Below are 18,389 nucleotides of genomic sequence, written 5' to 3'. Positions count from 1 at the left end.
TGAATAGTGTAAGTTTAGCAAGCCTAGCCATTATACCCTCTGTTAGATTTAGCTAGCCGTTGTTGGCCTGGCTAAAAATATGATAGGTATGTTTTTAAGTATACCTTGTTTTTAGAGACAGTTGTAAGTGCGTCATGAAATCTTGGCACTGTATAGACTTTTAGTGCATTATTCCTTGGTTTGTTTAGCCACCGAGTGAATGGAAGAAAAGCGGTATGTGAAACAAAGTATATCCTACCTATATTCTTTTTTCCATTAAATACCAAATTTAAAATAGCAACATCGAAAAAACACTTTTTACTAGCACATGATGGAAATCTAGAAATTCATACTTGAATTCTGGGAAAGAAAACAGCTTAGGCCTTTAATTAAACTGTTAAGCATTATCATAGTGATCAGTAAATACCATTAGGTGCTTGTTTGCAGGGCTGAATGCTACAAGAGAATGTAGAGAGCTATTAAAGGGAAAGAAGACCTTGTTTTTATGTAACTTTAGGAAAACAAAGTATTATATAAGGGCTCAGGATAAATACCATGTGAAGAAACTGGTAATATGTGAGACTTATATTGGTTTCTCAAAATTAGTTAGGGGTAGTGATTCCTGAGGAGCAGAAGGTTTTGGGGGAAGGCTTGATAGGGAATAGAGAGGTAGGTGGAGAATGCAGGGAGATAGGGTGTCAGGATGCACTTGGTATTTACCATTGGTGAGAAGAGGTACCAGCACCAGATGAGAGTGGTCTGCCAAGAGTAGGGGCTTGTCTAATGAGGGGTCCATTAGGAATTCCTAGCTCAAGACAGTTTGAATGTCATGCTAAGGCTAACACTGGAAAACCAGAGCAGTTGCAGAGCATGCATCTATCATTTTATCTCCTCCATGCCACAGACATTGCTGCTAATTGCCTAGTACCTTGCTACTTATGGGGGCTATATTAATCACAAGATCGGATATTGAGCCTGTCTTATGAAACTTGTGAGGTTTAGTGCAGGAGACAGGTGGTGATTAGTCATCCAAAGTAATATTCTTAAAATGTGACTTTCCTTATAATCTTGATTGGGGTTTGCTTTTAAAAAAAATCTTGGTAACTTGCATTATTTTGACTGAAAGTGTTATTTCTACGTTCTTGACATACCAGGCTGCTAAAGGATAGTCTCAATTTTGTACACAATAGTAAACCTGGAATTGGCTTGCCTCTGATCCATTCATTTTTATGGAGAAGGAAACTTCATGTCTTTGCTTATTTCAAATGTCTTGTAAATGGCAGATGCAGCAATGAAGTTTTTTTTTAATACGGGAAGGAGTAGCTTTTTTAGGAGTGGGGGCAATCAAAATATGCATCCTAATTTAATTTCAGAAATGACCTAATACAATACTCTTAAATATTAAGTATGGTTGTTAGTGTCCATAGTAATATTCATTTTGTCTTTTGTTAGGGTACAAGCTTAATTCTGTTGGTAAAGGAACTGGATTAGTACCTACTTTCCCAGCATCCATTTAGAGGAACAACCAGTTCTTCAAAATTTTACCTTTTTTTTTTTTTTTTTGTGATGGAGTTTCTCTCTTGTTGCCCAGGTTGGAGTATAGTGGTGTGATCTTGGCTCATTGCAACCTCTGCCTCCTGTGTTCAAGCAATTCTCCTGCCTCAGCCTCCTGAGTAGCTGGGATTACAGGCACATGCCACCACATCCAGCTAATTTTTTATATTTTTAGTAGAGATGGGTTTCACCATGTTGGCCAGGCTGGTCTTGAACTCCTGACCTCAGGTGATCCACCCTCCTCGGCCTCCCAAAGTGCTGAGATTACAGGCGTGACCACCGTGCCTGGCAGTTTTACCCTTTTGTAAGCCAATAAAATTATTTTAATGATAGGATGTTCTCTTTTCTTTAAGGTTTTGTGGTATAGTATTGAACTGAAAATATTTGAGGTGACTGTAAAATACACATATTTCCCAAAATTATTCTTTGAATTAAATGTCAAAACTAATATAAAAGCATAATTGAAAATTATAGGCATCTTGAAAGTTCCATAAAGACAGAAGTAAGGGTCATTCAGTCATTATTACTTTAGAAACCTTGATTAAATATGTGCCATGTGTTAGGCCTTTTGTTAGATGTTAGGGTGAGAGATTTTATAGGAAGAAGAAAAATAATGTTAATCTGTTTGAGTAAGTACCATAATAGGTTTCCATACATAAATACGTAATAGCTACACAATAGCACAGGAGGCATTGGGAAATCACAGGAGGCTGCACAGAATGATTACAAAGAGTGTGGACTCTGAAGTCAAACTGCTGGATTTCCTATCTTAATCCTACCACTGTCTAGTTGTGTGATCTTGATCAAGTTCTTTAACTTCTCTCTGCCTTGGTTTTCTCATATAGATAGATATAGTAATACTTTTTACATTATGGGTTTGTTATGAGAATTAAATAAGTTAGTTTATGTAAAGTGCAAAGACCAAGGAGAAGCATGGTCCTGTCCCAGGAAGGGAGAACAGGCAGTTCCTGCAGGTCATGGGAGGGTGAGAGAGCCCAGTTGGGTATTTCCAAGTACGTTTATGTGGCACTTGTGTGTTATGTGCCAGGTTCTCTGTTAGTAGTGAATTGGACACAGACCAAAAAGATACAGATCATGCATGCCCCCTTTATCTGACTGGACTAGAATGAATTCAAGTTATGAAAACATTTTATTATAGTAATAATTTAGTGTAATAGGAAATTAAGGGCAGCCTATATGTACCAAAGTGAGAAGGGGAGGGAGTGCCTAAGTCTGTGCTCTAAGTTCAAGGTTATGATGTTCACAGTCAAACTAGCCAAGTTGATATTGGTTTCTGAAGGTTTTTACCCCAAAACATCAACTTTCTTATTCTATCCCTACTCCCTAAAATCTATCCTTTCTTGCTTCCCCTCCCTCTCTTCCTTCCTCTCTCCTCCCATACTCCCCCCCGACTCCTTTTTCCCACTCCCTTTACTCACCCTTCTCTAGCCATTCTTTCCATCCTTCCGTCCATCCACCTTTCCATCTAACCATCTGTGCACCTACTGTTTTTTTACTGTTTTTCTGGCTTGTATGACTGCTCGTTACATTTTGTATTTCTGGAATAGCTTTGATAATTCATTTACTGTGGTGAGAAGAGGTAATCTTTTAATTAGGTGGTTCTATAACATGGCTCCATTTTCTCTTCTCAGTCATTTTTGCAATTTGTTTTTTCTAGATTAGAAATTTCATAATATGTTGCTGAATGTCTGCATGTAAATTGTAATTATATATGTGTTTATACCAACCTACTTCCAACAAGAATCTAAACCAAACAGATTTTACAAGGCCTAAGCCAGACAAAGACGCCAGAGGAAAAGAAAACCATAGGCTAATAATATCTTTGAACATTGATGCAGAAATCCTCCAAAAAAAATTCAGGAAACTGAATTCAACACATATCAAAAAGATATACATCCCGACCAGGTGGAATTTATTCCTGGCATATGAGGCTGACTTTATATATACATATTAATCAATGTGATAGATCATGTTAGCAGTATGAAACCTGAAAATCACATGAACACCTTGATTGACGCAGAAAAAGCATTTGAAGAAGTTGAGCATTCTTTCTTGATAAAAACTCTTTAACAGTTTAGCTGTGGAAGGAAAGCTCCTGCATATAATAGAAGCCATATATGAAAAAACCCATAGCTAACAATCAACAGGGAGCAACTCAGAGCTTTTCCAATAATATTTAATGCAAGGCAGGGATGCCTACTCTTGCCAATTCCATTCAGCATAGTACTGGAAGCACTAATGAACATCAAACAAGAAAAAGAAATAAAAGACATCCAGATTGGAAAGGAAGAAGTACAATTATCTGTATTTGCAGATGACATGATGTTATATGTAGAACCCCCTCCAAAATTTCACAAGAAAACCTGTTAGAACTAATAAATTCATTAAAGTTGCAGGCTACGAGGTCAACATACAAAAATCAGTAGTATTCCTATACACAAATAACAGCCTAGCCGGAAAAGAAATTAAGAAAATAATCTTGGCTAGGTGCCGTGGCTCATGCTTATAATCTCAGCACTTTGGGAGGCTGAGGCGAGAGGATCTCTTGAGTCTAGGGAGCTTCATGGATGGGAAGAATTAGTATTTTTAAACTTATACTGCTCAAAGTAATGTACAGATTTATACATAATCTCTATCAGAATTCCAGTGGCATTCTTCATAGAAATAAAAAAGCAATCCTAAAATTTGTAAAGAACCATAAAATACCCCAAATATTGAAAGCAATAATGGGAAAATTGGAAGCACCATACTTCTTGGTTTAAAATAGTATTACAAAGCTATAAGCAATCAAAACCATATGGTGCTGGCGTAAAAACAGAAATATAGACCAATGGAACAGAATAGAGAGCCCAGAAATAAATTCAAACATATGTTATTAGCTAATTTTTGACAAGGGCACCAGTGGGGAAAAGATAGTTTTTTCAATAAGTGGTACTGGGAAAACTGGATTTTCACATGTAAAATTGGATTCCTATCTTAGACAATACATAAAGATCGACTCAAAATAGACAAAAGACCTAAATGTGAAATATGAAACCTTAAAAACTATAAGAAAATATAAGGAAAGCTCCTTGACATTGCTCATGGCAGTGATTTTTTTTGGATTTCACACCAAAAACTCAAACTTCAAAAGGAAGAATAAGTAAATGGAGCTACATGAAACAAAAAGCCTTTGTGTATAGTAAAGAAAACAGTCAACAAAATAAAAAGGCACTCTATAGACTGTGAAAAAATATTTGCAAACCATGCATGTCATAAGGAGTTAATATTCAAAATTTATAAAGAACACTTGAAGTCAGTAGCAGAAAAATAACCTGATTAAAAACCGGGTAAGGACCTTATAAGACGTTTCTTCAAAGAAGACATAAAAATGGCTAACAGATATTTGAAAAGGTGCTTAACGTCAGTAATTGTCAGGGAAATGCAAATTAAAACCACTGTGAGATACCATCTCACACCCATTAGGATGGTTGTTATCAAAAAGACAAGAGATAGCACATGTTGACAGTGATGCAGAGAAAAGAGAACCCTTGTATGCTGTTGGGAACTAGATTGGTATAGCTATTATGGAAAGCAGTATGGAAGTTCCTAAAGAAGTTAAAAATAGAGCCACCACAGGACCCAGCAATCCCTATTATGTACGTACCCAGAGGAGATGAAATCATGCATATCTGCACTTGGGCCAGGCGCGGTGGCTCACGCCTGTAATCCTAGCACTTTGGGAGGCCAAGGCGGGTGGATCACCTGAGGTCAGGAGTTCGAGACCAATCTGGCCAAAGTGGTGAAACCCCGTCTCTACTAAAAATACAAAAACTAGCTGGGCATGGTGGCACATGCCTGTAATCCCAGCTACTTGGGAGGCTGAGGCACGAGAATCACTTGAACTTGGGGGACGGTGGTTGCAGTGTGCCAAGATCACACCACTGCACTACAGCCTGGGCGACAGAGCAAGACTCTTGTCTCAAAAAACTAACTAAATAAATAAATTTTATTGTGTATATTTGAAGTTTACAACAGGTTATAGGATACATGTATTTATATTGTTACTATAATAGATTAACACATCTATCATCTCACAGTTACTATTTTGTGACAAGAGCAGCTAAAATCTACTTAACAAAAATCCATAATATGATACCATTTTATTAACTGTAATCCTCATGACGTAACAATTGCAGCTCTAGATTTGCATCCTGCATGTCTGCTGTGTATCCTATAACCCCATTTTCCCTCCCTCACACCCCCACACTCCTTGTCAGCCCATGGTAACCACTGCTTTATTCTCTACCTTTGTATATTTGACCTTTAAAAAAAAAAAGACTTCACATATAAGTGAGATCACACAATATGTTTTTTCCCTGTGTCTAGCTTATTTCACTTAGCATAATGTCCTCTAAGTCTATCCATGTTGTGGCAAATGGCAAGATCTCCTTTTTTAAGCTGAATAATTTTCCTTTTTTTCTGTTGTGTCTGTGTGTGTGTGTTTTCTTTATCCATTTGTCCATGAAGGACACTTAAGCTTTTTCCATATATTACCTATTATAAATACTACCACAATGAATATGAGAGTGCAGATACTTTTTATTTATTTATTTATTTTATTTTATTTATTTATTTATTTATTTTTTGGTGAGAGGGAGTTTTGCTCTGTTGCCCTGGCTGGAGTGCAGTGGCACGATCTCGGCTCATTGGAAACTCTGCCTCCCGGGTTCATGCCATTCTCCTGCTTCAGCCTCCCGAGTGGCTGGGACTACAGGCGCCTGCCACCATGCCCGGCTGTCTTTTGTATTTTTGGTAGAGACGGGGTTTCACCGTGTTAGCCAGGATGGTCTCGATCTCCTGACCTCATGATCTGCCCGCCTCGGCCTCCCAAAGTGCTGGGATTACAGGCGTGAGCCACGGCGCCTGACTCGGTACTGTTAATTAACATTAACTGGCAGGGCTTGGTGGCCCATGCCTGCAATCCCAGCACTTTGGGAGGCCAAGGCAGACGGATCACTTGAGGTCAGGAGTTCGAGACCAGTCTGGCCAACACGGTGAAACCTCGTCTCTACTAAAAATACAAAAATTAGCCAGGTGCGGTAGCGTGCACCTGTAGTCCCAGCTACGTGGGAGGCTGAGGTGGGAGAATCGCTGGAACGCAGGAGGCGGAGGTTGCAGTGAGCCAAGATCGTGCTGCTGCACTCCAGCCTGGCCGACAGAGTGAGGTTCTGTTTCCCCGCTAAAAAACATTAATATTCCTTACTGTTCTGGATCTATTTCTATCTAGTCTAGAGGAAACAATAAGTAGAATTATTCCCACCAGCCCTTATATTGTAGAGTTGTATGTTACTCTGTTTCTTTGAATGGTGTTGAGAGGAAATGGATTCATTTCATTTGACCCCTTGTTTAAGCTATTTGGAGCAACCTCCCTGTTGGAACCAGCTGATCAGACTTGTGGGTTATATTGCTTCACCTTCGTTGTGCTTCCAACACTGAGGAAAATGAAGGCAGAGGATTCTAAAAGTGGAAGTTGGCTGGGGAAGGTCTTTGTTTTGTTTTTATTGACATCTGGAAGCTTCCAGGATTAACTAGATGTGTCACAAATGTAATTTAATATGAAGTAAGAACAAAATGAAAAATGATCATAAAAAGGAAAAGAAACTCGGCAGAAAAAGCATATGGAAAAGTGGATAGGCAGAGAGAGATGAAGTGTGAATGGACACAGTTGGCCAAATTGCAGTGTATCTTGTAGTTGCCATCATTCCAATCATGATGTGCAGTATATTGTGTTTAGTGACAGGAGTTGGAGCTGCTACCTAATGATAAAACCAGTGTTTGCTCATAGTAGAAAAAATGTGAAAACCAAGTTTTGTGGGGCAAAATTCAGGAATAGAGATGCCAACTTTTTCACAATGTGAATTAGTAAACATAGGTGTGGCCAGTTAATAGAGTTGGTGTTGCTGGGCCAAGTGTTTTTAAAGCTTTGGCCACTATTTCATGTCTCATATTTTTAACAGTTTTCCTTCCCCCTTTGAGGAAGGATTTCTAGTTAAATTTATGACCCATTTATGTTGGACAGTTGCAAATTTACTGATTCAACTTCTTTTTGTTGAAAAATAGAGCTACAAACTACTGCTCTTTAAGGACACATGCATAGCCACTTTCTCTAGTTGGATTGAGCAGATGTCAGCTTGCTCAGAAGCAGCAATTCATACTTCATAAAAACAATAAAAACATTGTTTTCTATGACTTATGAAATGAGTGAGCTAAAATACTGTCCTTGTGTATGTATTTGATTGTTTTCTATTTCTCTACATACAGTAAATTTCTTTAATACAGATAAATCTGAAGCAGGCAAGAAGTAGTAGGTGATTTTTTTGTCCTCTTCCTGTGGGTTCATAGTTGTGCTATTCATCTTCATTTGTCCATAGTGGGTTTTCAGGGCCTGTAGGGGTTTAATTGGCTCATCCAGGCCTCATCACCGTGGGGGACATTGCCCTATCTCTGAAAGATAAAGGCAAGTCAGTTCTGAGAGGGCCTCATGCACCATGCTCTTGCTATTGGGCTGGTTTGTTCAGGATTGTACTGCTCTAGTAAGGCATTTACCCAAAGAAGCTGGAGTTAAGATTCATTTGTTCATTCAACAGTTGGTCAGTGTGTTCCTGTTTTGTGCCATATACCAAGCTGGCATATGGTAATATAGTCATGAGTATGATATTGGCCTTTCTACAAGGAATTCAGTGGGGAACACAAACATTTACGTAGAATGTAATGTGATCATAATGTGATCAATGCTAGGCTGAAAGTATGAGTAAAGTGCTATAGGGGTTCTGAGTGGTAAATGACCAATACCACCTGAGAGATCTGGCAAAGGCATCGCAGAGGAGATAGCATTTAAGCAGCATTTTTAAGGTGAGGTGGGCATTGACCAAGGCACAAAGGTATTCCAAATGTATCTGGGCATGGACCCAGAGTCACAAAAGGTCATGATGTGTTTGAGGAACAATGAAAAATTCAGAATTGCTGCTTTGTGGTGGGGAGTAGGAGAAGAGGTGGGATGGAGATGACTAGACAGTTTGCCAAGGAAGAAGTTAGGATATTGTTTTGCAGCAATTAAGAAGTCAACAGAGTCCGTAGAGAAGTGACTTGATGTGATTGGTGGGGTTTTGTTTTGTTGTATTTGATTAGTTTTAAGGAGGTGAACATTACTGGCATGATGGGAGAAAGCAACAGGAAAAATCAAAAGTCGGTTATGAGAATGCTACAGTTGTTCAAGGAAATTGTGAGGATCTCAACCAAAGCAGGGGTATGGGGAGAGAGAAAGAGAAGAATCTGAGAGGAATTTGAGATCAGTTTAGACATGGGAACCTGGGAGCACGCCTCATCTCTTCCTTTTCTCTCATCAGTCAATTCTATTGTCATGTCTCCCATTACCTGGTGGGTGGTGATGTCATTCATAGAGATAGGAACTACAGGGAAGGCACAGCTTTGCAGGAGATGGCAGATTCATTTTAGGGATGTCATTGTGCTTTTTAAGACAGCTGTAGGTAAGTGTGGAGATATGAGATTTATACATTTAAAAGCATGATGCTCTGGTAGATGAAGTCACTGAGGCTGAAGGTGAAGCACAATTTGAATACAGGGAGAAAGACAGAATCAGTGGCAGGGAGTGCATGGTAGTACCAGGGAGATGGAGGGAAGACCATGCATGGTAGTGCCAGGGAGATGGAAGGTAGGTGGAAGACCAGTAGAGAATGGTGACCTATGAATTAGGGAGAGAAGGTTGGGTTCCAGAACAGATAATGAACAGAGGCAAATCATCTGAAGAGTTTAAAGAGAAGATGGATTGATTACATACATTGAGCATTGATTTGGCAGTTGGAAAAAATGTCGTGTCCATCACTGAAAACTGGTAAGGTGAAACATATGCCAGGCAGTAATTCACTTTACCATGTTAGGACTGAAGGAGAGATTTGTTCGGATGGTTGTTGGGGGATATGGGAAGGAGTTGCATCCAATGTGTCTGTGGGTTATCTTTAAATAGGAGGGGAGGAAAACCCTTCTTTCTCTGAGATGGGGAGAAGGGAGGAGATGAGAATGGTGCTTTCATTAAGCAAATCTAGAGCTAGGAATATTGAGGAAGCCCCTGCCTGAGAGCTATCATTTTCTGGGTGAGTCAGAGATGAAGTCAGGGGAGGAAATTAGTCATAGTCGAATTTGATTGAGTGCTTTTTGCACTGGGCTCTGTGCTGTGTACTTTATCCAGCTGACCCTTGAACTGTGAAGGGGTTAGGGGCACCCACTCCTCATGCAGTTGAAAATCCACATAACTTTGACTCCCCCAAAACTTACTATAGCCTCCTGTTCACTGGGAGCCTTAGCAACAACATAAAGTTGATTAACAACATATTTTGTATGTTATATGTAGTATATACTGTATTTATACAATAAAGTAAATTAGAGAACATGTTATTAAGAAAATCATAAGGAAAAGAACATATATTTAGTATTCATTAAGTGGAAGCGGATTACCATTAAGGTCTTTATTCTCATTATCTTCATGTTGAATAGGCTGAGGAGGGGAAGGAAGAATTAGAAGAGGAGGAGTTGCTTTTGCTGTCTCAAGGATGGCAGAGGCCGAAGAGAACTATAAGCAGACCCTAACAGTTCAAACCCATATTGTTCAAGGGTCAGCTATATATGTTACTCCGTTTGGTTTTTACCCTGCACTCCCCTCTCCCTTACCATGATTTGCATTACCTTAATACCCATTTTAGAAATGAAGAAATGGTTTCAGAGAAATTGTATAGTTTACCTGAAGTCACATACTTAATAAGTGTTGGATCTAGGTTTGGGACTCACTTAGTCTGATTCCATTATAGTTAATTCTTAACCATAGGATTGAGAAGAGAATATGAAGTAGAAAGGTAAAATTTGATGCAGTTTCTATGGAGAAAGTCAGTAATGGTTTGTAGACATCCATGGTAAAGGTAAGGGAAGAATTGCTAACTTGGAGAATTCCAAATTTGGTCTCTTTTCCATCCCCCAATAAAAGTGACTTGAAAATAGGAAAATAAGGTTGACTGATACAGGTAAAATAGACGATTAAAATTAGTAGTATTTCTGTACAACACTAAGGCATAACCTGTTGTTATTGTGTTATGTTAATAAATCTTGTAGACTTTACAATTTTTAGCTGAGCACTATAACGTTACCATCTGACCAAATAAAATTGAATTTTGACAGAAAAACCAGAAAGACACCATTTGTTTATCATACCCTGGAGCCAAAATCCCAAAGAAAATGGAGAAGTACTGTGTATAGACCAATAGCATTTTTGCAACCTAAAATCCGTTACTGGCAATTTTTGCTGTGAGATTTCTAGGTAGCTTTGTGGCTCTGATCATTGGTTTTATGTTAAAGAAAATTATTTATTTACATTTATTAGCCAAGCTTTTTATAATTTAATTGCATTCCAAATCATTGCATGTATGTCAACATAAAAGTGAATGAATGATTACCTTAAATATGGGCACTTGTTTCCATAGCTTGAAAGAGCTTACAGGGAAAGAATCTTTTGATTTGACATCGTTTTTCTCTGTTTCAGCTCCTTATTCTGTTTTTCTTTTTTTCCCTTCACTCATTCAGCACATTGATTGAGCACCTACTTGTACGCTAAGTTCTTAAGTTACAGTGGTGAATAAGACAAAGCTTATACTTGAATGAGATAGTGTATAAACAAATAAATATGTCAAGTTGTGAAGTGCTGTGGATTAAAAAGAAAGCAGTGTAAGGAACTAATGTGAGAGTGGTGGTTCTGTACATAGTGTCATCAGAGACAGTCTCTTGAGGGAGTGTCACCTGAGAAAGAGTAACACAGACAGAGGGAACAGCAAGGACAGTGGTCTGAGGGTAGGAAGAAGGCCACTGTGACAGGAAGAAGGCCAGTGTGAATGGAGGTGAGTGAGTTAATGGAGGGAGCCAGGGCCACCTTAACTGGATACCTTATAGGCTGTGCTAAAGACTTCGTATAGTTGTGGTTTATGTGTTTACATAATTAATCTGGATCTGATGAAGTGATTAAAGTGACAGTGTTCAAATCAGTAGATTTGGCAATTTTTATATTTATAGTATTGTATTTTACTTTATAGGATGGAACAAAATTCATCTGTATTGGGGCTCTGTATTCTGAACTTCTGGCTGTCAGCAGTAAAGGAGAACTTTATCAGTGGAAATGGAGTGAATCTGAGCCTTACAGAAATGCCCAGGTATTTTATTTTATGAAATCTTGCATTGAATAGCTCTACATATCAACATATAAAATAGTAATTTTTTTTATGCTTTCAAAGAATCCTTCATTACATCATCCACGAGCAACATTTTTGGGGTTAACCAATGAAAAGATAGTCCTCCTGTCTGCAAATAGCATAAGAGCAACTGTAGCTACAGAAAATAACAAGGTATGAAACACTTTGCATTGATTAACATTTCATGCTTTAATTCTTTTTTTCTTTTTTTGCTCCTTTTCCATCTTTTCATTTTTGATCTATGTTAACATAAATACAAAGTGTCTCAAGCCTTAGTAATCTAATGTATATTTTTGTTGGCTAGTTTATACTGTAACTTTAAAAATAGCTTTCTGTGGCTGGGCCAGGCGGCTCACGCCCGTAATCCCAGCACTTTGGGAGGCTGAGGTGGGTGGATCATGAGGTCAGGTGTCGAGACCAGCCTAGCCAACCCATCTCTACTAAAAATACAAAAAAAATAGCTGGGTGTGGTGGCAGGCACCTGTAGTACCAGCTCCTCAGGAGGCTGAGGCAGGAGAATTGCTTGAACCTGGAGGGTGGAGGTTGCAGTGAGCTGAGATCGTACCACTGCACGGCAGCCCAGGCGACAGTGCGAGACTCCGTCTCTAAAAAAAAAAAAAAAAAGCTTTCTGGTTTAAGGAAAGGCAAAAATATTCAAGAAAATTGCTAAGAAAAGATGTTGAGAAGCTAGAAAATACAGATTGACAAAGTATGGATATTATGTCTCAAATTATCGGTTTGGCTTTAAAGTCACTAAATTGTTTTGTTTTGTTTTTTTGAGACAGGGTCTTGCTTTGTTGCCCAAGCTCAAGTGCAGTGGTCGTAGCTCACTGCAGCCTTGAACTCAAGCCTTCCAAGTAACTAGTACTGTAGACACACACCACTGTGCCCAGCTGATTTTTAAAACTTTTTTGTAGAGGCACAGTCTCACTGTGTTGCTCAGGCTAGTCTCAAACTCCTGGCGCCAAGTGATTCTCCCTCCTTGGCCTCCCAAAGTGCTGGGATTACAGGCATGACACCTGGCCTAAAGTCACTAAATTCTTTTAAAAATTGGTAGAGCAAATGTTTACTTCTGACTTTAAAGATGGCCTTAGACATTCATTTGAATAACTGCTATTTTGATTTGTGTGAAAAAAGTATTTTAGTTTCTAGTCTTACTAAGAACCTCTCTGAATTACTTATTTTTATAGCGTTTAACTCAAAACATTTTAGAACTCCAGTCTTTAAAGTATATATGCCTTGCCCTAGTTTTTGCCACAATCCTTTTGAAAAGATGGCTTGATTTTATTTAAAGTTCTAATATTTTATTCTTTAGGTTGCTACATGGGTGGATGAAACTTTAAGTTCTGTGGCTTCTAAATTAGAGCACACTGCTCAGACTTACTCTGAACTTCAAGGAGAGCGGATAGTTTCTTTACATTGCTGTGCCCTTTACACCTGCGCTCAGCTGGAAAACAGTTTATATTGGTGGTGAGTCTATAGGGAGGAGGAATTTATCGGTGAATGCTTGTGTATGTATAGAAAGATGCTTTGAGTAGTGGAATACCAACATGAGAAGGTCAGTTAAAAGATTATGCCTTATGGAAGGGAAATTTCACTTTGGAACAAAGTAACATTTTAAAAAACTTTAACAGTTAAATTTATAAAAGTACATACTTAGTGAATATAATTAATAAGTTTTATGAAAGTATAAAGTAGAAACAAAAGTCATTTAGAATCCTACAACCCAGAGATAACTACAGTTAACATTTGGGGTATTTTAAATCTTTTTTTCCTCTACATAAACATGTACTTTGCTTTTACATAATTGAAAGTATAGGTTATAGAGTATTTTTTTCATTTCATTGTATGAATATTCTCTACCTTATTTAATTATAGCTTTACTGTTAGAAGGTGACCTTACATTTTTTCTTTATTGTGTTTTAAGGAGTTAACAGCAAAATTGCATTTTGGAAACAATATATAGGGGAGTTTCCTAATGAAGTATAATTATTTGGAAGAAAATATGTCAATTAGGCCCAGGCACAGTGGCTTTCGGAGGCCCAGCACTTTCGGAGGCCAAGGCCAGAGGATTGCTTGAGCCTGGGAGTTCGAGAACAGCCTGGGCAATACAGTGAGACCTAGTCTCTACAAAAAATACAAAAAGTAACTGGGTGTGGTGGTGGGTGCCTTGTAGTCTCAGCTACTTGGGAGGCTGAGGCAGGAGGATCTCTTGAGTCCAGGAGGTAGAGAGTGCAGTGAGCTGAGATCAGCCACCTGCACTGTAGCCTGGGCAGCAGAGAAAGGCCCCGTCTCAAAAAAAAAAAAAAGCACTTGATGAATTTCCCATAAAATTTAATTATAAAGGTTTAATAAAAGTAGATCCAGTTATTAATCTAATGCACAAATTATAATTAAGATGAAATTGTACACATTAATAGTTTCCTGAGGTGAAAATACTGGAGAAATACCAGAAATGTTTAACTGATAATATGTGTAATTTCAGATTTATTTAGTGGGCTGTTTTACTGCTTATTTGACCAATTTATGTTTTTTGTTTTCAGGGGTGTAGTTCCTTTTAGTCAAAGGAAGAAAATGTTAGAGAAAGCTAGAGCAAAAAATAAAAAGCCTAAATCCAGTGCTGGTATTTCTTCAATGCCAAACATCACTGTTGGTACCCAGGTAAGTGATGGATTTAGCCTGTCTTAAGGGACCTCGTTTCTCTTCAGAATCACTTTCTTCCCTTGTAAGCAGTTTTACAGATGAGCATCATTTGAAGAATCGGTTTCCAGTAACGTGTATGTGTCATGTCATTCTTCCTTCATTCAGTAGAGTAATACTGTATAGATTGTGGTTCAGTATTAGTAGGTTTCCCTATGGGGCAAGGTTCCCTGGCTTTAAGAATCACTTGCTACTTTTAAAATGCAGAGTCTGGAACCCCTTACCTGAAATGTTTAAGTTTGTTTGGTGGTAGGGCCAGGCATCGTTGTGTTTAACAAACATCCCGGGTGATTCTTACGACTAACCCGTTTGAAAGATACTGCTCTATGAGGATGTTGTCAGCATGAGGCAGGGGGCTTTGGCAAATCCCCATTTCTACCACTTTCTGGTTTTTGACTCTGAGATGATTTTAGGCTTCTACAGGTACTATTTTCTGGAAGCTGATATTCTTAATATCTCAGTGGTTCTCTAAGTGTGGTCCAGAGACCCCTGCCTTCTCCTCAACCCTTTCAGGGAGTCTGAAAATTTCCTTCATTTTTCTATTACATATTTGTGTCAGGCTGAATTAGGTTCCTATTAGCTGAATTAGCTTTGTCAGAAGAAGGTATCAACAGATTGCATGCAGAAGCAGACATGAGAATACAGCTGTCTTTTATTAAGTCTGACATTAAGAGATTTGCTAAAATGTAAACGATGTTACTTTTCTCGCCACTATTTTTTTGAAAATCTATTTTCGATAAAAATTATTTATATGAATGTGGGGTATATTACTGTTAAATATTTAAAACTTTCTCAATTTCAATTATTAATACACTCGATTTACTCAGTTTTAATTTGCTAATTATTAAAACTAGATATGACCCATATAAACATAAGGTTTTTGGGATATGCAGTAATACTTAATAGTGAAAAAAGGAAAAAGGTCTTGAGATCAAATGAGTCTGAGAACTTCTAATTTATTACATTCTGGTTGAGGTTTATCTTCTGGGTAAAACTTAATGCTTATATTCATTACAGCAAATGCTGCTATGAATGTTTAAAAACTTAATCCTTAAAACTTAGACAAAATGGTAGTTTTTTATTATAGAATGTGGTGTTAATTTCTTCATCTAGCACTTTAAATGCAGGTTTTTTGTTTTTTTTTTTTTCATTACAAGGTAGTAAAATGTACCTATTCTTTTTCTTCATGACACCTTTTTTCTTGGTCTTCCTCATGTTCTTCTCCCTATTGGTCTTTGAACCAGAAAATTTTCAGCGTTTACCCACTATTTTGAACATTATTGATCGGCCTTCATTATTTATATTAGTTTCTTTGGACAGGGTATGCTCTCTCTTTTTCCCCCTGCTCCTCTCTTTGCCCCTCCTTCTCTCCTTTGTAGGATCCCTTCTTTGCCTATTTAGTTTAAATACTGATTTCTGATGTCCTGGACATTCTTTTTCAATTGCACTCATGTACTAGTAGGATGTTGCAGCAGCTGCCATATCAGCAGGTAATATGGCATTACTGTAGACAGGGAGAGCAGAAAAAATATTGGAGAAAAGCTTTAAATAAAAAAGCTTGACATTCAATTGCCGAAAGATAGCATATGAAAATACCTTGGTATATAACCAAGGTTGCGTTTTAAACCTGTAGAATACTGGAGGCTGAGGGCAGTTACAGCTGCAGAACAAGTAAAATATTCATGTCTTAACATTGAAAAGAACTGTTGGTCACTTATTCAGCTGCATCTGTATTTATAGATCGTCTTAAGAACTATTCATTTTATGCCACGGAGTTATAGTTAATGATACACAGCTATTCTTTGGTAGAACTGTACCTCTAAGCCAATGTTTCCAGTTCCTGCACTTTTCAAATGTACCACCATCTTCTTTTGTTTCTTACATTTAATTATAAGCCACAAAAAATCATGATCTTCGTATGTACCTCTGGTCATCTACCACATAGTAAGATTGGGATATTGGAGAAATAAAAGATATCTCCAGAAAAAATGTTCCTATCTAAGATGGAGATACTGTTGGTATGTTTAACAGTGCTGTCTTGAAGGCCATTGGTTTTCAGAGCATGACCTGAGGTTAGTCCCCTGACAGAGTTATTTTTTTTTTTCCTCTGTAAGTTTTTTACTCCTAAACCCAGTTAAACTTCAGACACTAATGTCTACATATTCTTTTTTAATTTAAAAGAAAAATTATTCATGGAACCTTCTGGCTAGCAGGAAACAGTAGTCTTCTGGGAGAAAGAAACATCTATAGAGATAAAGTTATAGAGCCTATCATGAATTAAGGGAAAAACTTATTTCAGATTGTAGGAAACAGACAAGAAGTGTAATTTTTTTTCACATTTTACTTTTTAAATTATAATGCCTTTTAGTTTCTTCTCTGCTGTTTCTGCTCTGTTTTTTGTTTGTTTGTTTGCAGCAGAATGGTTGGGATATTTGCTGCATGAAAATTTAAAGTTAATGCTAAATTTTTAGCAAACATGTTGAAATTATTCCTTTTCCTTAATATTAGAAACAAATTTTCTTTTCCTTTTCTTTTTCTTTTTTTTGAGATGGAGTCTCACTCTGTTGCCCAGGCTGGAGTGCAGTGGCATGATCTCGGCTCACTGCAACCTCCGCCTCCCAGGTTTAAGCAATTCTCTGCCTCAGCCTCCCAAGTAGCTGGGATAACAGGCACATGCCACTATGCCCAGCTAATTTTTGTATTTTTAATAGAGACGGGGGTTTCACCATCTTGGCCAGGCTGGTCTTGAACTCCTGACTCATGATCCACCTGCCTTGGCCTCCCGAAGTGCTGGGATTACAGGCATGAGCCACCACGCTTGGCCTAGAAACAAATTTTCTTAATGAAGACCTTTAAGGTGGTGCTTTTTCAGCCTTATTGATTGGGTAAGATTATACTGGGAAACCTAGGAAGCCCAGTACTTTCATATATTGTATTTCATCCATTTGAAATAAATATTATATATGTTTTTAAAGTTATGTCATCTTGATGGTGGTTTTCTTTTGTTTGCTAGGTATGCTTGAGAAATAATCCTCTTTATCATGCTGGAGCAGTTGCATTTTCAATTAGTGCTGGGATTCCTAAAGTTGGTGTCTTAATGGAGTCAGTTTGGAATATGAATGACAGCTGTAGATTTCAACTTAGATCTCCTGAAAGCTTGAAAAACATGGAAAAAGCTAGCAAAACTACTGAAGCTAAGTAAGTACTATAGCTTAACTAATCGTGCTTTGACACCAGTTCCTTCTTTGCTCTGCATATGAATGGGAATAATCAAGGAAGACTTAGAGGTGTGAAATTGTAAACTCCTAACATGATAGGGTCTTGTTAAGGTTCCCAGGAAATTTGAAAGGAAGTGCTAAATTTTACTGTTTGTAACTTGGCTAATATTTATATATATATATATATATATAATTAATTAATTTATTATTATTATACTTTAAGTTTTAGGGTACATGTGCACAATGTGCAGGTTAGTTACATATGTATACATGTGCCATGCTGGTGTGCTGCACCCATTAACTCGTCATTTAGCATTAGGTATATCTCCTAATGCTATCCCTCCCCCTCCCCCCACCCCACAACAGTCCCCAGAGTGTGATGTTCCCCTTCCTGTGTCCATGTGTTCTCATTGTTCAGTTCCCATCTATGAGTGAGAACATGCGGTGTTTGGTTTTTTGTCCTTGCGATAGTTTACTGAGAATGATGATTTCCAATTTCATCCATGTCCCTACAAAGGACATGAACTCATCATTTTTTATGGCTGCATAGGATTCCATGGTGTATATGTGCCACATTTTCTTAATCCAGTCTATCATTGTTGGACATTTGGGTTGGTTCCAAGTCTTT

At 37.9% G+C, this 18,389-nt stretch overlaps 1 protein-coding gene across 4 annotated transcripts in view; it reads left to right on the top strand.

Annotated features, from left to right (window-relative positions):
* UBR5 (ubiquitin protein ligase E3 component n-recognin 5) overlaps positions 1 to 18,389 on the top strand; it is a 159,240-nt gene that overhangs the window by 71,493 nt on the left and 69,358 nt on the right. For all 4 annotated transcript variants that reach the window (XM_055348784.2, XM_019032423.4, XM_031013591.3 and 1 more), the window contains exons 10-14: positions 11,688 to 11,804; positions 11,886 to 11,996; positions 13,159 to 13,313; positions 14,387 to 14,504; positions 17,557 to 17,741. In XM_055348784.2, coding sequence (XP_055204759.1) covers positions 11,688 to 11,804; positions 11,886 to 11,996; positions 13,159 to 13,313; positions 14,387 to 14,504; positions 17,557 to 17,741 — 686 coding nt within the window. The remainder of the gene's footprint in view (positions 1 to 11,687; positions 11,805 to 11,885; positions 11,997 to 13,158; positions 13,314 to 14,386; positions 14,505 to 17,556; positions 17,742 to 18,389) is intronic.

The sequence above is a fragment of the Gorilla gorilla genome, chromosome 7 (assembly GCF_029281585.2).
Source record: "Gorilla gorilla gorilla isolate KB3781 chromosome 7, NHGRI_mGorGor1-v2.1_pri, whole genome shotgun sequence".
In the NCBI taxonomy this organism is placed as follows: domain Eukaryota; kingdom Metazoa; phylum Chordata; class Mammalia; order Primates; family Hominidae; genus Gorilla; species Gorilla gorilla.
This window is presented reverse-complemented; position numbering and strand designations above follow the sequence as displayed.